The following is a 23,776-nucleotide window of genomic DNA, read 5'->3' as shown; positions in this document are numbered from 1 at the left end:
ACTCCTTTTTGTAAGAGCTAAATTAAGTCGATTCCATTAAAATCCCTGTCCTAATGTGGGAAGAACAGAAGCAAAAGAAAAAAGAGACTTTAAAGCATTTGCACGGGAGATAGCCAACTGTTTTCAATGAATGACGTCATACGTGTTTTTACAGACAGGATTTAGAATGGCAATAGCTTTACAAAGAAACTTTAGAAATCTCTACTAATGTGATCAACTGTAAAGCTTGCTGGTGATAGTGTACCATGAGTTGTATATTGCAGGCCGTGTTACTGTGTTCGAGAGAAATCTCCCCAAAGACGGAGCCGTCTATTTTGTGGTAGATTTCCAGAGACGTATGGTTTTCAAACTCCAGTATTTTCAACAACCGCAATGCAGAGTTAAAACAAACGAGGGATTGTGAGCAGCCTACCATGCTAGAACCATACAGGAAGCTCTGGGGATGCACCATATTCACATTGAACTGTATTTGCATGTTATGTAGAGTACGTTGGGTGGGAAATTAAATGGTGGGGGGGAAAATAGTCCCAAAACCAACATTTAATCACATATTTTAACATAAAAAAAAGGAGGTTTCCCTTCTCGTGATAAAGCCTAAAACAAGTGCTGGCCGTAATCTACTTGTTCAGTTAGCGACTGTATGATACATCCACCAGACTCTTCCTGTACGGTTTTCAAAGCCCCAAGAGAAACTCCCCCTTTCACCCTGATCTTTCGTGGAGGGAACGCTCCCCGTGGCACTTTACAATGTTCATCAAACCTCCCGCTGTATTAAACATACACAAATCAACAACGCATCGCTGTCTGGAAAAACCAATATAGAACTAAATCAAACCCATATCTGCATACAACACGTATGCATTCAGAGAAAATCAACATGGAGACTTTTCAAAAACTTCAAAAAGTCAGTGTTCAGTAACCAAGCACATCATATCCCTCAACCAACCGACACACTTACACATGTGAGTGGTATACTGCCAAAAGACACTCAATCCATAACTCCTTAAAGTTCAATCACAGTAGGGGGATTCGTGGGACATATGGGATTATAAATCCTTATGATTATGTGAAAATGCAAACATCTAAACAAACCGATTTGACTATCTCAGCGTCACAGTGACTGATGAAGAGTCGTAATAAAGCCACAGTGACGGAGAAGGGACTTGAAAGCATGCGGGGTGAACAACTTTAAGCAACCGTCACAACTCCTCAGGAAGCAGTTGTGAGAACACACCCAGCTCAACAACAAACACTTGCTCTCTCTCCCACCATCTTCCTCTAAGATCACAGAGTGATCCTCGTCTGCTCTCGGGTTTGACACACGAGGCCTTGTGGCCAATCACAGCAACCGTTTTCACTGATCACTCTCCTGTCACACAGTAAAATACAAGAAAAAAAAAAAAAAAGTTGTACACTCGTCATCTCTGCAAATTACTTATTTTATGCCAAGATGCTTTAGTGAAATCATGTGAACTTGATAAGAATTTGACTAAACCCTTCTTTGGGGAATTGTCTTGATATATATATATAAAAAAAACATGTCATCTCATATCATTTTACCATAATCCCACATGCAGCAAGCCATACATTACTGGCCTCTAGACCTAAGCGTTTGAATTCTCTTGGCAGTTTGGTTTATAAGCCATTAGCTGCCGTCGGATGAAGCCAAAGATGACTGACAGCACTTTGACAGCAGAGAGAAGGCATATGAGTTCCCTATCACATACAAGCGTATCTTCCCAGAGCCATGGATAAAGAGCATACGAGTTTAGAAGATTATATAATGAGGATATCCACGGCTCTGGAGTCATCATTGCGATGCACTGTATCAGGTGTATAACTAGCTTAGTGCTCTATATGGCTTATATTAGAGAGCAGCGTGGCATGTTTAGCTCGTCCTCTTTCTGAAAATGAACCTTGGAAATTAGGCAAATATATCAACCCACCACTAAACAAACAGTCACATATACAAGCAATCCCTGTTTAAGCATTTCTAACCCACTGTTACCAAAAGTAAAAGATCCAGGTCAAAACAGAAGGAGAATAGCGTCTCAGAAAATAGTGATAAGAGATCAAAAACAGAAAAGGGTCAATATTGAATTTGCATATATATTTGTGGAAAAGAATTAGCCTTGAGAAAGATCTATGTAGCCCTATGTACAGCAGCAAACATATTATATATATATACACACGTATACCTGGTATTTACACAATGCAGCCACTAGAGGGCTGCGCAGCATACATCATCAAACAGGAGGGCCTGGGTGAAGAGCAGCGCACCACCACCTCAGGGCCCTCCGACATTCTGAAAAATCCACTTCCCCGTCCGAAATTAAAAGGGGTCTGACATCTGGGGGGGGTTCTGAAGCAGCTTCCCAAGCTCTCCGCCCATGGAGCTCACTGTGTACTAAAGGAGGAACAATTCATGGAATTGTTTTTTAAAGGTGAAATGACGTATAAAACAAACAAAACAAAACAAAAAAAGCATCCATTGCAATTCCATCAGTATATATGCCAATTCCAAGTATGGTATGCAGCTATATATTTACAAGACAGGCCCCTTGCTTTGGCCTCAATTTACTATTCCAGTTAGATTTGGCATCTTATAGCCCTTAAACATCTGTGATAATATCGGTACTGTGTATATCAATACATAGGGTTGAGTAAAAGGGGTGATAACAGTGTTTGGGATACACATGGTAGTAATTAACTATTTACAGGGAAACAAACAATTAGACAAAGAGTAGAATAATGAAAAAAACAAGTTCAAAAGAGAGCAACAAGCCACAATGCAGGCTTGCTTTGATTGACAGTTAGCAGTGTAAAAGTAGCTAACACATTTAGTGGCTAATTCTCACCTCAAAACCAGGCACCCCGAGGTCCCATCAGAGCCTCACTAAATTACAAACTACGCTCTGTACTCTGCAGTATAAACCTCAACCACGAGCGTTTCCTCCATGGGCTGTGAGGCTATAGTCAGAAAACTTGCATGCATGTTGAGTGAAACAGGCCACGAAGCAGCAAGGTTATTTTTAGGTACTGGAACCTTTTCGAGAAAGTAGTAGGCCACACCTTTGGTGAAAGGCAAACGGCATGTGTTTGAATCGTATATATACACGGTCATATACATACGCTGCATGGAGAGAAGCAGTTGAAAAACGAAATAAAGTTTGAAAATATCAAAAACTATACCCTAACAACCCTAACCCAAACTATGTGCAGGCACTGCTTTCGCACTGATGAACCGAAATGCCATCCGTTCTGAATCTAAATCGCTCCGTGTAAAAGTCACTGTTCCACATAGGGAATGTAAAACAAAGAGGTAGCTCAACTGAATGGCTAAATGAATAACTGAGTATGTTTGTTGTATTGTGTGCACGTAGCGTACACACACACACAGTCCAGACATTTAAAGCAGCAGTTTGTTGATTTAAATATAGGCAGAAACACTGTAGATAGGCAGAAGCTGTATGTATGTATGCATGTATGTATGTATGTATGTATGTATTTCTATGAAGTTTCCTTATTTACGTCTCACAACATCTGCTTGCTCTCTGTACAACATGTCTTTATCTTGGCCGTCTTTAGACAAGACACATATCAAACACACGTAACACACTCACACAACTTTCTCTCTTCCACTCGCTTCATACTCCACACCTCCACTGAGTCCATCCAGCACATCCTCAGCTCCCTCCCTCCATTTCTAACCCCCCTGGGGGCGTCTCGTCTCCAGCTTCCTCTCTACCATTGAGGTTCAGAGGTTCTAAGAGACTTCGCTGCCAAACACCTCCAACACCAGCGGGGTGAGCTGCATGCTGTGCTCCGGCTGGAAGGACAGCGAGCGGTACTGTTTGGAGTGCTCCTCGTTGAGGCTGCGCAGGTCGGCCAGCTTCTGGATCATCTTGGCATAAAGCAGCCGTCCTGCCGGGTGGTGAAGCTGGATGTAGGCCTGCAGGGTCTCTGACAGTTGGTCTTGCAGGGCTTCGATCCGTGCGTGATCCTGCACACCTGGGCGGTCTGCGGGAGGGGAAAGGAGAGTCTTAAAATATGTATGTTTTCTTACACAAGCGAAAAAGCAACCCAAATGAACTGTTAACACCTAAACGTCATTGGAAAAATGAGGACTGAATATACATATCAACAACTGGATGGAGTAATATTTATCCCACAAAACAATTTCTTAATTGTAAATCAACATAACTGCACGATGTTGGTGTTTTTATTCCTAGTCTTCTGGTCAGGTGGCTGGCTAAATTTAGATCAGGGAGAGCGTGTCTGATGAATAATGAGGGGCCTCATATATGCACAGGAATGCAAATACACACTAGTTACACATGCTTGCTTGCATAACTACACATGTATAATAAATGCACCGCATCCTCTGCAAATGCATACCATACACACAAATGCGTGTTCAAAATCAAGGCACGTACTCACACAAAACCCCTCAAGTATCTTAGACCTGCACCTAAATGTGATAAGTTGACTGACAGACATAAACGAGATCACTCAAGCAATTCCTTTGGACCCTCTATGTACGTTCCCTCCTCCACACAGTCAGACCTACGGTACCTGGAGACAGCAAGCAGATGGCCATCAGCATCACATGCTCCTCCTCCTGCAGGTTGAGCTTCTTCAAGCCCACCTGGAACTTCACCAGTGGCTCCAACAGCTCCAGAGTGTGGCCCGCTACAGAGGACACAACACATCAAATCAGTTCCATACGACATCATAGGGGGGAAAGAAAGGCCCTCCAGGGAATGTTACCATCAAGCTTATTCATTCATATTTCCTATTGTCGGTTTCTGAAATTGGTGCAGTATTGAGCGAGAGCTCTTGCGACGGCCGCAGCTCACGGGCTGCGCTGTAATCCTAACGGGACAAGCTGGCACCGCCAATTCACGTCCACCAAATGTGCTTGTTTTTGCATTTCCATTGTGCAAAGAGTGCCCTCAACGAGAAGTCTGACACATTTTAAAGATTGGTTTTTGAAAAGGTTTTTTCCTCGAAAAACGTGTTTATCACACGTGAGGGTTATATTTATGATTGTATACTATTGATGAGAAAACACATCTGATTTCCAGCCATGTTCATGGAAACTATTCAGTGATATTTTAAGAAAAGCACAACAGAGCTGCTTCTGCTGGACCAGACAGTGGATGTTTTGTGTGGTCAGCAGGTCGGGAGTGGCATTCTTCGGTTTGTCCCATAGAGAGGGGTCTTGTTCGAAACTGGCAAATGAAAGCCTTGCCTGCAGGAACCTCTGCGCATATGCAAGACTGTTTTTGCAGTCTTACATATGCACAAACATGCTTCCTTCAAGCTCTCAATAGAGGTGTAACATGTGCATATTTTCTTCAGCCGTCAGCTGAGCAAAATGAAAACATCAGTTTGTCTTAACGGTAGTCAGACGGTACACTGACCTTTGGTGACGTCGCTGATCTGGTATTTAAAGTCGGGCCCACCACAGCTCCAGGACATGTCTTCCAGGCTGAAGCTCTGATTTGAGCGCAGCATGATCACCTCAATGGCGCTGGACTTGAGCAGAGCAATCTGGTCATCTGCAGTCAGCTCCCTGCAGGAAAAGATATTACACACTGCTAGTAAACCATTGATAGTACAATGTTACACAAATGGTCCTCAAATAACTTTAATCATGTGGTGCTGGTCATGATCAGATAAACAACAAGCAAACAAGAATCAAACTCTTTCATCTATCTGGGTTGATTTGGTTAAAAAAAGATTCCCAAAACAAAATTGATTAGTAATGAAAAACTTGATGGAAATTTCTTATTACCGGTATCTTAGTATTTAAAGATACAGTCTCCGAATCCCAAAATGTCAGAAGGTGGAGGTTTTATCATTCTTTAGATTATAATTTTTAAAAAAATCGGAGGATTTATTTTACAAAACGTTATGCGAGAGGAGCTCTAACAAAACAAAGAGTGCTATTTAATCTGATGACAACAAGATATCAACACAAAGGTGATACATTTGGTGAAAGAACAGGAAACATAACAGCGATCTCCGACACTAAAACCTTCATTCATTCATTTATTTTTAAAGAATAAATAAAAAAACTGAACAAAACAAAGACCGTTTGGAAGTTGTGAGTCGACTCAGAATCAAATGAGATAAAAAAAAATTAAAAAAAGATTCTTACATGAATCGTTCCCCCCATGCCTCACTCAAACCAAGTACCTGCCCTTTGTACGCGTTTATGTCAGCTCATCAGTTGTATAATTATATCTTATAAGATTTTTCTGATCAATGGCTTACTGACTACAGGTTCAAAGTAGATCAGATATGTTCTGTGCAGGAAGACAAAAACAATCAAAAATATGTGTCTCCGTTTGCTTCCTGCTGTCATGGGTCCCTGCGCATGGACAAGGTGAAAAGGTATGAACCGGCAGGAGACATGAGCTGAAACCTGCAGCTCTTCAGGAGAGGTCTGGTGTGTTTTTCAGGGCTGACGGAGCAGATCGCAAGTGGACAAACATTCCAAAGGTAACCCGACCGCGTCCATCACTCGCTGCCAGAGCAACGACAACTTTCAGGAAACACAGGCCTCGGCTCGTTTTTTTAGCCCCAACTTTGGGGTGACCCCGAGACACTACGCGTTTGACCCGGTCAACACACCGAGAGACAAACACGCTGAAGGGCAGCACCAGCAATGTGTAGACGGTGGGGAAGAAACACTGACCAGCCATTGTTACTTTGCCTTCACACACAAATAATGTGCTAGCTTGTGTCTCCCACACGTTTACTATTCCATTCATTTATTAAGTTCCATTTTCACGGTTAAGATATCGCATTGTGCTTCTCATCTCTTTGTGTAATTCAAACTTTTAAACAAAGGTGAGTCTTTGTAATAAGTCCATCACATACCTTTGAAAAATGTGTGATCTTTAGACAGACATCCTGAGGCTGTGCATGCAAGACACACCGGCTCTAAAGAGGTTAGACAATCACCTACCAACATACTTAAAGGGCTGCGCTTCACACCAACAATAACCCCATGGCAAATGTACAACCTCGTCCAGCTAAGCAACAACATAACATAAAAAAGATTGCCCTTCATGTGTCAGCTATCTGCAACATACAGTCCATCAGTAATCTATGCCCTTTAGACCTCAGCCATCACTGTGGCACAATATCGACTAATCAGGCAGAAAAACAAGTAGGTGTACAAAGTCTTCAACGTACATTTAGGTAAAGAGTCACTCAGCGACATGTAAATAAACTAGAATTATCACGGTGGTATGCATCCATGTCCGTCCAAAGTATGATCACTTGTTAAACATAATCTCGTATTAGATTTGTGTTAAATTGGTCAACAATAGCTTGTGAATTCTTGAGCTATGGCCAAAAACATGTTTGGCGAGGTCACAGTGACCTTTGACCCCCAAATTCTAATCAGTTCATCGGTTGAGTCGAAGTGGACATTTGTGTAAAATTTGAAAAATTCCCTCCAGGCGTTCCTGGTCGAGTTAAAAAGGATGGAGCGGGCGGGCGGCCACACTGTGGACAGACAGACGGACCTACTACAGGCGGACGGACGACCCGAAAACATATTGCCTCTGGTCACGCATGTCGCTGGCGCAAAGGCATGAAAATACAATAAGATACAAGATACCATGTCTGTATCTTTGTATGGTTTTATTTTTCCAGATATCAACATTTGTTTACGTGAGCAAGTCGGTTCTACATGAAAACTGAAAATCAACAAAACAAATCACATGAGAAAGTCCTCAGCAAAGACATAAATACAGAAAAATGTCTGTCACAACAATTCATCCTAAAACTGGATTAGCGATTAGCATCTCATCATCATAAAGCAGTTCTGTAAATGAACATGCTTTCATGCCATCTTGTATTGGCCATTGTGAATGTGTTTTGTTTAGCCAGTCTTGGAGTCAACTTCTTTAGTTAAGGCATCATTTTGTCTGGCTGTCCCTGTGTCAAAACTCTAGCAGACAGATAGAGACATGCTCTACAACCAACACCCAGCCGCCCACACACATACCTGAAGCCAGGGATCATCTTGGCAAAGCCAATGACCTTCTGGATGCTGTAGGAGACCAGGTCAGCCAGGTGGGGCAGCATGGAGAAGCTGGAGCCCTCTTCCTTGCTGGAGTCAGGGCTGCTGCCCTGCTCGTGGTACATCATTAGCAGGTTGTTGAAGTTCATTTTGGCGTCTACTGACTCTGTGGTGAGCAAAGGAAAAGCCAGCAGAGGAAAGAGGAGACGACAGGAAAAGTGGAAAAGCATGACAATGTCACACTATTCCTCCATGACTAGACAGTCTGTGCTGAGATAACCAGGAGAAATCATGGAACAGAGAGGGCTTGTTGATGGAAAGGATCATCTGAAAATACACGAGCGTCAGGTCAGTAGGAGTGAGATGAAAGCGTTGGATGACAGCTACGACAACATGTGACGCATGCAGCGCTTGCTGGGTCATTTGTCCCCGCTGAGTGTTGGCGTTCGGCCACGGGGCTGTGCCACTCGCTTTGTTTGCTCCATTAGTGATGACTGCATTAATGAACTGATGTGCCTCGTATGAGTCAGGTGTCGGGGTGGCTAGCAGGTTATACAAATAATTGTTTACTGGATTCTCAGTAAACCAGCGCAACAGGTTATGTACGCAAACAGATGAGCCATCTTAAGTCACATATTAACCACTGATCATATTTTCTCCAAAGCTGTCATCCAAAAAAGTTCAAAATCAGCGGAACCGGAATTAATGCGACAGAAACACGGAGAGTCATGTTTGGAATGTCTTCCATACTCGTCAGAAGAGTTTGGGTTTCCAGAAAATGGCTCATTAAGTGCCGCTAAACTTAAAATGTTACGAGGGGATTTAGAAGGTAAACTGAAAGAAATGAAAAGTGGCAAAAAGGTTCCACATTCAATTAATATATTAATCAATTTCCTGCATTTTACTACTGTATTTTATTTCTTACACTGTTTTTTTGTTTTTTTTGTTTTTTTATGCAATGAATGTTCTTAATTGTTTTTAAATCTCATTTTCTTTTGCCTTATGTTTTGATGCTTTTAATGGTTTTATGTGAAGCACTTTGAATTACCTTGATGTTGAAATGTGCTATACAAATAAACTTGCCTTGCCAAACATGTCCGTCATTTGTGTTATATGTGAAGTTGTTTTTCTGTCAGTTATTATAATTTCAGTGAAGTGACACACTTTATTCTTCCTTGCTTTGCCTCTAGGTGAAGGGTGAGTGTGCAGGACAAACTATTTTAACGGTAAGCCTACACTGTCACCCCTTGATTTGGAGTGACATCTCCATAGTGTGTGTTTCTTACCTGGAGAGTGACTTAAGGAGTCAGAGGAGGCATCAGACAGAGAGTGGAGAGAGGCAGCTCTACTGGCGCTGCGCGTCACCGGGCCCTCGCGTACAGGAGGCTGGACAACAGAAACAAGGACACAAATAAAGACACCGAAGGATTCATACATACCATTTGTCAGTAAAAACTCTTAATCTAAATGAACATAGAGCTGACCAATTTGTGCTCATTATTCTGATTCTCGCTAAGAAAATACAGAATATACAGCTTTGCTGAATATCTGCTGAAAAATGGGATCGAATTACTGGACTCGAGTATGTCTGTATGTGTATCTTGTAGCGATAGATACCTGATATCCGATACAGAATGGATAACAACACTACAGGTTAGATGTGTGAAAGGACGGAGGTGTTCAAGGGCGAGTCAACGAAAGAGTTTCGCAGGAGGAATGGACCACTTGGTGTGAGATTTGTGTGTAAGCAATGCAAAGCGTGACCGTCGCTGACAGGCAGTTGAGTAGAGCTGAAGCAGAACGATATTCCGATGTGAGGAATCAACATCAATGAAATGCTGCCTGCGAGTGTGCCGAGGAATGTGAAGATCCTTTGGGAAGTGACAAACCGCCTATTCTATTAGAGCTGGAACTATCTTTGTCCATCTTAACCCGATAACAACAATATCAGTTGTATTTCTATTAAGACACAAACCCTGAAGCGGCTGAAGTCGGAGTAGGATTCGTCGAATGTTTTGTGGTGCGCCTCCACCAGCGTGGCGATGACCTGACTCTGGTCGTCGCTGAGCCGTGGCCGCCGCGCCTCCTTGTCCGCTTCGCGCTGTGCTTCCTCATCCTTCCGCCGTTGAATTAGGTCCTTCTTCCTCTGCACTTCCTCATCTGTCAGAATGACTGAGGGTGCAAGTATATCGAGACAAAGAGGGAGAGAGAGTGTGTTAGAATTACACACAAACACAAAGGAAAACAATGCTTTCGAAAATACATGCATGGAGAATACAGCTTTTGTGCAATCGGAAAACAGGTGAGGTGGAAGCAGGGCAGAATGAAGAATGAGATATAACAGAATACAGCTATATCATCAATTGGTAAAAGGTACACTGCTTTTAAAGCTTTTCGGTTTGTTCCTGTGTTTTACATTGTGACAAAAGCTATGTTAACGTGGTGTTGGGTGGTGGAGGGGCGGGGGGGGGGGGGGTGGGGTTGTTATTCTCTGGAGGAAGAGAATGGGAAGAGACGTATCCATATGGAGACCCCTGCTGCAATGAACAAGTAAATGCATTGTCTTTGTTCTGTTCGCGCCTTGTTGTTCTAAACACTGAATTAGCTCAGAGAGAGCGAGAGAGCGAGAGAGAGAGAGAGAGCGAGAGAGAGAGAGAGCGAGAGAGAGAGAGAGAGAGCGAGAGAGAGAGAGAGCGAGAGAGAGAGAGAGAGAGAGAGAGAGCTGGGTCTCAACAACATGCTGCTGTTTTTGCAACAGCAATGCCACTGGCTCCTCGAACATGTACAGTAAATCGCAGCGGCTGTGCCACCAACCATGTGGTGTTCCCAGAAACACTCAGGGGAAAGAACATTCAGCTGGAAGTGAGAGGCCTTTGCTTAAAAGCGGCCAGGGGACAATATCCGGATATATCAGGAGAAAACAAGAAGAAAAAAAAAAAAAAAAAAACCTGCTATTTACAGACCATGAAAATAAACAACTGTGTGGACAGAAGAGGCCTCACAAGATTGTACATAACAGCAGGTGTTTAAACTTCAGATGGAGTACACTTACACTATACAATGTGGGGAGGCTCCACTAGTTCAAATAGAAAGTGTCAACACTCTAATGGGGGCAAAGACCCAGAGATACTTGACCTCAGGCCAAATATTACATAATTTATACAAGAGGGACAGTAGGGCCCCAAAACGGCAAACAGCAGTCGTGTAAATTTGACTATCCTCAAAAAAAGAAAAAGAAAAAAAGAAACAAAAAGTATATTAAATGTAATAATAATAATAATTTGTCTTTATTGGGGGGTATTAGTTGAGTCCAGGACATCGTTTTGATCCACATTGAACTGTGTTGGGCAACCACAAAAATGTTATACTCATTCATATAATCATTAAGTGCATTTAACACAAAAAGGGTTCGTCGCTATTTAAAGACGTGCAGTAAATCCCATGGTGTAACGTTAACGGTATTGAGGACATATGGGTCTGCCGTCATACTTACACTCTTTCATCATGCCAATGTCCACACAGCGCTTGAGGCGGCATGCCTGGCAGTGGCGCCTGTTGTCCTTGGTGATGGCGCAACTGCCGTTAAAGGGACACGTGAAGGCGGCCTTACGCTTCATACTGCGCCTAAAACAATTGCATACATTTTACAGTCTATTAAAAACACACACACATCAGTTCATAAAACACACAAAAATAAAAAAATGTATGAATTCACTGAAGTTTTTGAAGACTTTAGTTAATTAGGGCTCTATGTGTGTGTCTGAACGTGTCGTTATAATCGATATAACACCGTGGTGCCTTGTGCTGTGAACTAATAACTATCATGGTAGAACTGGAGTAATATTTTTGGTCTTCAAGCCGGGGACTGACAGAAACAGCATAAATATGGATGAGCGCCAAGGACTCCAGGGGTAGAAGAAGAGTCTTGACAAACAGTGACGCAAAGCGTAGTGATTTAGACAGTCACGGATAGTATGTATGATCAGTTACACACAGACGTGAGAAAAAACACGCATAAGCACGCGTGGTGAGAGTTCAAATTCGGGCCAGCTGAGAGACGAGGAAGGAGATTATTAAGCATCCTTGTCTTTTCACCCTCTCTCTTTAAACATCAACACTGCCAAGAGATGAAAATGGGCGGACACATCGAACACGCACAAGCTCACACAATCATGACTCGCTCTCGTTTTGTCTGTCGTGGAATTGTAACCTCGTGTGTGTATCAATGAGCAGGCAGCAGCCAAGGCATTAACTATAGGACTGAGCTCATTTGTATTCCCTACCTGTCCCCGGGCATTAGCGTGGACTCGGATGTTATCCGTGGTCTTATGTAACTGTGGGTGGTAATTACATTTAGTGTGTGTGTGTGTGTGTGTGTGTGTGGCTATTGTATATGCAAGTTCAGACCCGTGTTTGTATGCTAATGTGTTCATGTGGCAATAACTCGTCACTCGATATGCATCGCGTCGTTTTCATCAGCGTGATATTAGCAAATGTGCTCAAAGGCTCACCGAGTGTGTGTGTGTGTGTGTGTGTGTGTGCGTGTGCGCTCACGTGTGCATTTGCGTACCTGAAAAACCCCTTGCAGCCCTCACAGGTCATGGCGTTGAAGTGGAAGCCGGTGGCTTTGTCGCCACACACGCCGCAGATCCGCGGCACGTTCCTATCGAACTCATCAGGGGCCAGAGTGGACGTACTCACAACTGTGGACTCCATCACTAACAAAAAGAAAAAAAGAGAAAGACAAATAAGAGAGAGAGAAAGAGTACCGGTAATTAAATCAGCTCCTGGTTGTACAAACAATTCACTTGCTCAAGAAGAAAAAATTAAAAAAATTAAAAAAATGAGGAAAAACATTAATTAGACTGCCAAATTCTAACATCTAACCAACAGGGAGCCGTATGAATCAAGTAGGCAAAGCTTCAAAATGCTGGATCTGGGTTACATTTGATTACATAGTGCTCCCAGTATCTATTTCACTGAACAGCCTCGTGAGAGGAAGAAAAATAGGCACGTCCCTGTAAGGCTAGCATCCTCATAAACAAACAGACACTGTCCCGTTTTCACAAAGCTCCTTTCTTATTCTCAACGCTCCTTTCTTATTCTCTTCTTTGCTTCCACTGCAAAGTAAAAGTGAAGCAAGGAGATTGAGGGCCACTCGAGGGGAGCGTAACTAAACCAACACAAATCTCAACAAACTCACAAATCAACAGTCAATGAGGTAAGGGCCCAGCTGAATAATTTAAAATGTTTTGACAGATCACTTCATCATTCATGTCGAATTAAAAATCACCGGACCTGCTTAAAGTCTCACACACACACTCCAGGAAATGCAAACAATGTTGTTTTTCCTCAGTACAACTGAGAACCATATGAACATTATGCCGTTAAAACCAAATTCTGTCCATGAGCGGACAAACGGACATGAAGTCCTGCCGTTTTAAGAAGGCAAACAGAGGAGCTTTTCAGTTCCTCTCTGCTGCAGGCAGCGTGGACAGCGGTAACTCAGTGTGTTGACGTCTTGCATCTCAGCACCACATGTTTCAACCGGGAACATCTGATACAACGGCCGTCACGGTACACGTGTAACAGTAACCACGAATACAACTGGAAGGACCGGCAGCCGACAGCAAATATTTGTGGAGGGAATACAACTATCGGGTTACATTGAACTCCGATATGGACAACAGACCACACAGAAACTCTTCAAACTAATTTGTCTCATCACTGAGCTCCTGGAACAGTGAGCTCTGGCCAACTGGTTTAAAAACTCAAAAGCAGAGCAGGGATAAATCCACACTGTCTGATTAACGTAACATTTGATTCGCTCTCAGTGGAACCTTTTTACCGTCACTTTTCACAAACACTGTGAAGCCTCCTGTGACGGACAAGAGTGTGACCTAAACTCTGCCTGCCCCCCCCCCCCCCCCATTGTCTCAGTGCACTACTTGTTTCTTATCTCCCACCCACCATCTCACATTTCCTCATGCAGAGGACAGGTACACATGTTGAGTCAAAGGTTTACCAGGCCAAGACTTGAAAGGCTATTTGGAGTTTGTGTGAATGAAAGCCACCAAAAAAAAAAAAACTGCGGTACATTTGAACAGGATGTGTTTCTGAAATTGGGGTTTCACCAAACTTCCTGCGTAGAAGTATCATGGTTCTTTTATAACAAAAAAAATATTTTGTGGGAAAAAACCCACAGCTTCTATGACATGATTGCCAATTTTTCTGTCCAGGATAAGTCTCCTGAACTTACGAACCCTTGCAACCTGTGCTCCAGCTGTTCCCTGTCACCATAGTTTCGTTATTAGCCTTTTGTATGATGGATGGACATGACCTAGAACATTTGTGCTGACCTCGATATTACCCGTACATAAGAACGTAACCAATATTTTAGCCAACATGACAAACGGTAGGGTTTTGTCTGATTATGTTTGATCTATGTTGAATATATTTTAATCTACAAATATTCTGAAATAATTAAAAGTTCATTGCTCTTTTAATGGTTATACTTGCATAACTATGCTATTACATCATTACATCAGTGGCATAAAATGACAATATAAGTCATTTAAATCAGTAATTCACCTGGGAAGTGTGTTAAAACATGTTCGTTTGGTGGCTTTGTAGTGGTGAACAGTGTTAGACAGGTCTGTCACACTTTATCTTTTTAAACAACACATTCTGGAATCCCGCTGCCACACCATCAACATACAGACCCAACAGGAAAAAATAAAAAGCATAGGGCTATTGCTGCCACGTCATGTTACACGATACCGACCGGAATGAATGGCCCAGCAGGTTGTCGAACATAAAATCTGTTCTACCAACAGGGAAACAGCCATTTGCTTTACCGTATCATCAACTGACCGGTGAAGCCAGTCCTCTGTGAATGCATTCTGCCCTGACAGGCCATTACACTAAATGCACAGTAGTATTGAGAGAGCGAGAGAGCTCTAAATAATGCATGAGGTCATTAGGCCAGATCTGTACTCATTCCTGTTTCTGACACGCAAAGCCAAGTTGGAGCTTTAGGGCTTCTACTGAATGTCTCACTCTTGAATGATATACAAAGTGTGTGTGTACGTCGTTCGGCAGCATCAATCAAATCTGTAATTGCGGTATTAATGAGAGTTGTTACTCATGTCTCATGCGTTACAGTGGCAAAAAGCCTGAGGATAAAAGAGTAACACTGGGATTTCTGATCAGCTTACGGTCCTGCTCCGTGACGGGCAACTAAGTTTTGACTTTTTTTCCCCATCGGGTAGAACTGATGTGTTTATAAATTGTAACTGTTTTACCAACTAGAGAATCACTGTCATTTCTTTTGAATCCTGCACAGCCGCAAGAGGGACATTATTATGCGTTGCCACCGACTGTATTAGGTTAAACAACTTGGAATCCAGCAACTTTTGGAGCAACTGCTGAACTTCTCAGGTGGTAAACACATGTGTTGCTTCCTGCATAAAAAGAGCAGCATGACGTGAAGAACTCACTAAGCATTGAGACGTTTTCTTATTTGAAGTTCTGTGTTGGTCAGATTTACTCTTTCCACATTTTCTCCAAACTTTTCAACATGGTCAGCTGTTATTAGGATGTGCCTTCTGTCCAATACATTCAAGTCAAGGGAAACTAACGCATGAAACTTACACCAGCTTTGGTAAGTCAACATAAAAAGTTATGAAACTATCATTTCAAAAGCAGCTACTCTGACAAATAGTAACAAAAGAAAAGTATTCCACCATTCAATGAATCAGATCACAACGGAAGTTATCTGAGGGCACGTAACAATTTCATATAGAGAAGGTGCAAACTGTAATCTTTATATTTACAGAGACCCAACAATTCCAACTACGACTCCAGACTGCAACAACGTATTCAGCATATATTCACACTGTCAACAAACAACATGGACTAGTATTACTACTTCAAATATTCAGACTTGGGATGTGAATGTCTGTCATGTCATTCATTTCACACAACAGGGTCAACTTTCCTCTATTTGATAATTATTTCAATTTGATTATGCACTAAAGAATCCAATATTTACAAAGACATAACTGATGAATCCTTCGTCAAAACTGTTATTTTTAGAATCGTATCTTTGTAATGTGGATAATGTTGTTCTGTTAGATGCACTTGAAAAAAAAAAACTTCTGACTTTAGTTTCTGGATTTACTTGCATTTCTAGATTACTTCAAGTCGTAGAGTTTTGGTCTTAATTACATATATATATTACAACTATCACTTGTACATTACCTTTCATTTATTCCACTTGTGTTTTACTTCCATTAAAAAACATTTACCGTGAGAGTTATCGTGTCATAATGTATATCATGGCTGCAAACAGGGGCCGACGCGTTAGCAGCTGCCATTGAAGTAAAAAAGAAAAAAGGACAAGGAAGATAAAAACATGGACAATCACAGTCTGTGAATGTATTCCAGGTGAAGTGGGGCGCTACTGAGGGTAATCAAGAAAGCTCATCTCAGCCACACACACTAGTATGAGAAGGAATAAGCTCACAAATCTCTTGAACATGAGCAACTTCTACCAAAGCATTATGGCCGCCACATTAGTTTATACAAAGTATTTTCCATCTCTTGGGTTGTCAGGGGCGTTTATTGAATGTCTCTCCCTCAAAGCAGTGGGAGCCTTGAACACACGTGACGTCATAGCTTTGTCCTTGGTTAAACCACAACATAATTCATAACAAGTACAAAAATGCCGGTTTATCGTGGCAACCTTGAATATGTTTCCACATTGAACGTCTCCCAAATATGAAGCAACTGTCTTTGCAGCAGCACAGTTTCCCTCTGGATTCTGAGATCTTCTCAACGTTGTTATTGAGGGCGTCACATGGTAGGCATGTTTTCACTGGGCCATGTATCCATTACACGTCGCTACACGTATTGTTGAGAGGACGATCATCTTTTTGCCCTCTGCGTGACCGTCAGTCAGAGAGAGGAAGTGCCAGCCCACATGAGTTTAAGAGGAAAGGGGGACGGGGCTTATGGGATGCTGGAGAGATGGGAGTAAAAACAGATATGGATATGAACATTGATACAGTGAGTGGGGGAGGGGTGACCTCTTTGTCGCTGCGACTTTCTGCATCACAAGCCGTGTCCTGGCCGGCTGTTGCAGAGGTGAGAGAGAGCGAGCGCTCAGCAGTGGCCCAGAGAGAACACAAACACAAACAGCCTGTTTTTGTTATCTAAAAAGGACGGATAAAATTACACAATCATAAGCCACTTCAATTACTGGCTAAACATAAATAAAAGTCTCATCTCTGACAGCTTCTCATTTTGAGAAGTATCAGAGGGCCGTTCGCGTAGGAATCACATCTTTAGGATGATTTATCTCCTTTGGTGTTGATTTACTCCCTTTTTTTGAAATGAAGAAGCTCATTTTGGTGTTTCGTGTTGGTTGCGTGTACACTTGTCCTTGAGAATGAAAAATCTGTTGGCATGCCAGTTAAATTGTATGTATGATAAAGAATTGATATATTTAATCTTAATGCATCTTTGAGCCTTAAAGACTTTCAGGTTCAAGGATCTGAGAACATCACTTGTGACGCAGTGAGTAATAACAATGAAGACCAGGACAGTTATTCTGTTTTGGGGGTTTATCAGAGACGGTGGATTCATCTGATGATTATTTCCTCAGTTTAACCTTAAGATGGCAGAAACTTACCATTTCCTGAAACCCCAATATCTCGTTTTTGTACAACCAATGCAAAACCCAAAGATATTCAATGACAAGGATATGAACCTGTAAAAAAGCAGCAAATCCCCACAAGTGAGAAGCTAGAACTACGAAATGTTGGATAGTTTGACTTTGCTTATTCAATACTCAAAATAGTTGCCAGTATTCTTTTGGTGTGTCTTTGAACTGATCATTTCAGCTCTAATAAAAGTATTGACTGTATGATAAACTCTTAACAGACAGACGTTTTGAGAAGAATTGAGCACGTAGTGTAAAATTGCTCCGCAACTGAATACCCTTTACAAAAGAGGGAATTGTTGGAATCCATCAGATAAATAAAAAGGAACAAAAAGAGGGGAAAATGATGTGTATTGGAAGTCTGGGGTTTGGGAGTCTGAGAGACACAGCAGCAGAGGTTGATGAGCAAGAGATGAGGCCTGCTGTAATTATGTGCAGCACCGCAAACTGACTGGAGCTTGACATTGTAACTGGGTGGTGAAAGCTGCAATATAAAGACATTACCCTAATTTTGGTGGCATAGCTGTATGAGAGACTAGGGAGTTTCCTTTTCTTTTTACCCAGAAATCTAGTTGAGGGAGAACAAGTGCTATTTAGCATGCAGTGGAGCACTGACTCATCTTTTCCTCCTTTGATTTATCACATCATGGCTGAAATGACACGCGTGTGTCTTGTAATCCAGGGACTGACATTAGAACTGGTCCCGGGTTTAAAGACACGACACTGTCTGCAGACGCCTTAATGCTAAATGTTTGACAAGTCGTCAATTCAGTAGATTAATGTTCAAGTGCTCTTGGGTGGTCTGAACTAAATTGAAATCAACGTGTCTGAAAAAGACACTCTTGTGATATATCAGAACATCTTTAATAACCTGCACTACATAAAAAGTCCAGTGATTAAATATGTATCACTGAACACCTGGCTGATTCTTTACTCTGGTGGAGTTGAAGGAATATCCCACCAAAGTGTGCATAAATTGACACAACGTGTGTCACTTTATCAGTGTAAATTGTTTGCACCATTGCACGAAATGAAGTCTCAACTACAGCTGGTGTGAACCTGAGCGATATAGAGTCGATGTTGGATTAACTTTCATCAAAGTCAATATTAAGTGATTATAATACCCACCCTCAACCAACGCCCACCATCTAACAAAACTAATTAAGTGGTGCCATTAGTGCTTGGACGTTGAAATGAAATGTGATCGAGGACAGGGCGAGTTACAACAAAGTGGGTAAAGAGGAGGATCCAGATTTCAAAGAGGGATCATTTTAACTGCACGCAGACGTGCAGAAGAGAAATGAGAAAACGGGAAATAAAAAAACCTCTGGCATCACGTCCCAAGAATGTCAGCAATGAGTTTACAGACCACATCCCAACACATAAGAGTCAGAGTCGGAATCACATCCAGACCTATAACAGCACTGGAGGAAAGAAAGGGCTTGCTGTGGAACGCCTGAGTGGGAGAAGGAGGCCCCGTTTGACAATCCAATGAGCATCTTCCGTCTACATCACATGACGCAATCCCACAAATGGTTCTGAAATTGTTCCATGCTGCCAAAAGTCTCTCTTAAAGGAAAAGAGAGGGAGAGAGAGGGAGGGAGAGAGAAGTTGTGGAGAGGGTTGGAGGGAGAAAACATAAGGCGATGTGTTTTACTGCATACCTCTGGCTGGGTCACTACGAGTACAGAAGAGACATAAAACAAATCAGATCTAGAATGACCCGGGCTGCAGAGTGAGCTGGGCTACAACGGGGAAAAAAACATGGACGTGCGATTCCCACACAGAAGTACATCTAAACCCACAATAATGGCCGAGCGGTGAAAAACGAAAAGGAGGAGGGTGGGGGCTGAAGACAAATAAGTACCATTAAAAAGAAAACATGATCATGATGTGACCGAAGAAGTTTAATTCAAATAGGATTGGTGTTTACGAATTGCCTCAGAATTTTTTTTTTTAAAACAATACATGAGGAGAACAGATAGGGGAAAGAGAACAATGGACAAAAAGAGACAATGTGGACCTAACAACAACAAAGAAGACACACTGAGTCTGTAATGCAGCTAAACAACTGGCTGAGCAGACTAGCCCAGTCCTGTCCCTTCACTCCCCTCTCTCTCCCGCTCTGTCGCTCCCTCCCTCCCTCAGCCTCCACGGGTCTATCTCATGCTCTTTTCCGACAATCACAGGGAGTATGTTACAGCAGCCATAATAGCACATGACAAGGTGACCTGTGCCCCACACGAGATGGGCTAAAGTGTGGTGGAAGGGGTCACATGTCCAAGCCTATGGTCTCTGCACAACAACACCCCCCACCCAGGCCCCAGTGCTGGCCTGCAAGGAAGGAAGGAAAGAAAGAAAGAAAGAACGAAAGAGAGAAAGAGAGAGAGAGACGGCAGAACTGCCCCCTTATGCTGGGCCCCTTGCTGGACTCTGGAGAGGGGAAAGAGACGAGGCAGGGAGAGGCCCACTCAAACACACACCGAAAGTCCTGTTTACGTCTATGCCGAATTTGACAGAGAATGCACATTCTCAAGCACACAGAGTCGTGCGCACGGAGAGCCAACTGGACAGAACCAGACAAGCAACGAACGGACATGTGGGTGAGGTGGGTGCAAATGCAAGTTAGCCCACAAGTCAAAGTTATATAACCTCCATGAAAGGCTGTCTCTCTTTTGGGAAATACTTGAAAAAAATTAAATATAAGAAACGACAGAAAACTTTTGAAAGGTTAAAAAAAAGTGTCCTCCATATTCCAGTTATACACTGCAATGAATTAGAAGAGACATCTGAATATACATCCACTGGCCTGCATATCAAACACTGGAAGATACATTTTCTGCATGACCTGCACTCCACACACACACACACACACAACAAATATTACCTGTGTGATGTGTTTGGCGTAGAAACCATTAACCTCTGGAGGTAATTGAGCGGCAAAAGACATTAAGGGGAAGTAAAAACTGCATTAGTCACAAAAGCAACTGAACACATGTGGCAAACAGCACGCATGTACAGGTACATACAAGTGGGTCTTTACAGTTAAGTACAGCAGCCTCTTTCTTTCTATAGGGTTACATGTGAGAGGAAGCAACCAATTACTGTAGTCACGAGAGGGGGGTGGGGGGCGGGGTACTTCACTGTACAGGAGCCATAATGGACTGTACCATCACCACAGCACACAGCTCCATGAACAGCCTGCTGCAGTTAAAGTCAATAAAGACACCAACTGAGCCCGTCTCGTATCTGATCATAACATGTCAGCACCGAGTTCTGCTGAAGAAAGGTTTAAGCAGACGTGGTCCTCATTTAGGCTCGAATCTCCCGTTCCGTTGTATGTCGTCTTGTGAATTTCCACAAATTCAGAACATGTGTGAACGTCGATCTCAAATCAAGTGCGCAGTGTTGTTGAGAAGAGACACGATGAAGCAGCTGGCGTTAAAAACAACATCCTACCTGCTACTTTAAGTGTCAAACGGTTTCATAAACAGAAAAGGATAAGAATTAGCACAAAGGTCACCGGGAAAATCGTTAGGAATATGTATCGCCTGCTGTTAGCTGCATGTGGGCCCCTTTAGATTTACACATTTGTAGTGATGAGCAGAGCAGTGTGTGTGCGTGTTTGTTTGAGAACGTGACGGAGAACTCCCTCCATGCTCAGGTAAATTGCCGGACGTGGCCTAACTGTATGCTACATGACAAGAGGGCTAAATTCTGCACTGAGTACTTTTTTTATCATGTGTTCATCAACACAATTAAAATGTGAGTCGATATCAGATTGTGATATTAAAGGAGACTAACATTAATGTTCTTTATGGGGGGATTTTCACTATGTAGCTGTAGGAAATAATGCTGTAATTTGGACAGAAAAACACATTATATTAACCAAAGTTTAAAAAGTACTGACATGTCCAATTAATTCTTCAAAATGCTGATTTTACAGTCATATTATGGCAATATTGATTTTTTTTTAAAACATGCATTACTCACGACCTTATTCTTAAGACATTACTTGTGTATACGATGAGAATAAATGTATCATAGGTGTCACATCACGAGACTGCAATAATCTCAGGGAATGTGCAAAGAACACAGCAACAAAACGTGTGTAACTTCAAAGCAACATGGTAAACATCGTCAAGAGAATCTTTTCAAAATACAGCACGCCATTAATACACACATGTAAAATAAAAAAACGTCTCACCTGAGGTCTTAGCATGCCCTTGTACAATAGGAAAGACTTGAAACCGTTCTTCACTTTATCCCAAGTTGTTAATCCTGTTCAATACAAAAAGCAAAACGGCATGTCGCAAGTCACTGGTTGGGCCTGTATCTGACCTGCAGTTGTTCTGTTTTTGAAACACTGACTTACTTTCAACAGCAACACACACACACACACACACAATCGTAACCATCCTACGTTTTAGGCAAGTATGTAGTAGGCAAACACGTCGATAACGAGACACACTTTAAACTGCGCTAAACATGCTTCTCGTGTGGTCTTGAGCAACATAAACTACAATAAACTCAAGTTTCGACTTCAGCAGTCCTGCGAGTTTCATACCTCAGCTCAACTTTTCCCCCATCCACACAGAGTTGCTTTTAATCCCCTTGCTTTAGTCGCCGTTTCGTCGTGGTGCTCAACCTCTTGCAAAGTGCGTCCCCTCCATGTTGACTGCGCGGGTTAGCTGGGAGGGAGCGATGACTGCGCGTTTCGCACTAAAACTAAAAAAAAAGAATGCGAGGAGACTTTTGGGGGAGAAACACGTCAAACTCGTACGCCCTTTCCAGACGTAGTCTCTCGCAGCAGCGCTGGTAGTAGCTAACGTTAGCGTGGCTATCTGGCTGCTTTGAACCCTAAAACGCAGCACCAAGTTCAGCCAGCTCACTGACCGTTTTGCGACCGCTTCCAACGAAAGTCTAACGGAAAAATGGCAGAGGCTCAAACTGGATTTCACTGACGGGAAACAACGTACGCACTCACATGAATAAAACTCAATCGTACCTACGGTCGTCCGACGTGAAATACCCCTCCTTCTTCAGGACCCATATAGCTGGCCATTACTTTTTGTTATGCACCGCCCCCTCTCCAGGACCTCTACGAGAAAGAGGGATTTCCCCCCCAGCCCCTCTGGTAACCAATCAGACGTGCGCTCGGAGTGTCTCCCGTGTTGTGGTTGGTGACATTTCGGCCGAGCCCGGCTTTGTCTGGTCGGCTCCGGTGTCTGTGAAGAGGGGAGCCGCCCCTCAAACAGGGGTGTGTCACGACGTCAGAGGTAACGGAGAGGTAAACAACTTTGACCGCGTGAGGTTTAAAGCAACATCGTTTTCCCTCTAATCTCTGAATCAATGGACGCCCGGAGTGGGGGATTACCGCGCTAACGTTAGATGCTGCGCGGTGTCTCAATCGGTGGAAGTCGCCCCGTTGTTGTCGTATATCTCTCGTGCTCCGGAGTGTCTTTGTTTTGCTGCTTCAGGCTTTGAGCTCTATATTTTAACTTTAAATAAATCACAACAACGTCACCATCGATATCACGCAGTTGAAATAATAAAATTAGCACTGCCCGGTCCCAAGTCGCCCATTTTATGTATTTTGCTGCATTGTTTCTTTGACACTGCAACTGCGTGGAGTGAGGCGTGTGTATCGGAGGGGTGTGTCTACTCTGCAGTACGGTGGTAGGCTGGAAAGCAATTCTGATGCGTGGCGATCCACTCCTACATTTGCTTTGTGATGCATGAGATATGGCCTAGTATGCTAAAAATAGGCGATTGAACGATCACAATGGGCAAACAATGCGGATGTTCTGTGCAATTCACCGAGACAACATTTTCTGTTTGTTTGCGCCCACGTAGGTGGCATTTGTTCATTCACACTTGTGTGCGCATAGGAGCTCTGGCATGTGGTGTTATGGTGTGCGTGTGTGTGCGAAGGGGCCAGCAGAGGGGGCCTGGGTGAAGGTCAGGGGTGTGTCTATAATGTAAACACAAGTATAGGCGACAGATAA

The 23,776-nt window shown here is 42.8% G+C and overlaps 1 protein-coding gene across 1 annotated transcript; it reads right to left on the bottom strand.

Annotated features, from left to right (window-relative positions):
- Nucleotides 1-3,121: 3,121 nt before the first annotated feature.
- LOC306775901 (vitamin D3 receptor B) lies at nucleotides 3,122-22,352 on the bottom strand. Its single transcript, XM_079266467.1, has 10 exons — nucleotides 22,336-22,352; nucleotides 21,976-22,049; nucleotides 12,615-12,762; nucleotides 11,538-11,668; nucleotides 10,020-10,216; nucleotides 9,331-9,430; nucleotides 8,030-8,210; nucleotides 5,427-5,578; nucleotides 4,576-4,692; nucleotides 3,122-4,020 (listed from the first exon to the last, which is right to left on the bottom strand). The coding sequence occupies exons 3-10, from the start codon at nucleotides 12,758-12,760 to the stop codon at nucleotides 3,767-3,769; spliced, it is 1,278 nt and encodes a 425-aa protein (XP_079122593.1). The 5' UTR covers nucleotides 12,761-12,762; nucleotides 21,976-22,049; nucleotides 22,336-22,352; the 3' UTR covers nucleotides 3,122-3,766.
- Between the last annotated feature and the right edge of the window lie 1,424 nt (nucleotides 22,353-23,776).

The sequence above is a fragment of the Melanostigma gelatinosum genome, assembly GCF_949748355.1.
Source record: "Melanostigma gelatinosum genome assembly, chromosome: 3".
NCBI classification, from domain to species: Eukaryota; Metazoa; Chordata; class Actinopteri; order Perciformes; family Zoarcidae; genus Melanostigma; species Melanostigma gelatinosum.
This window is presented reverse-complemented; position numbering and strand designations above follow the sequence as displayed.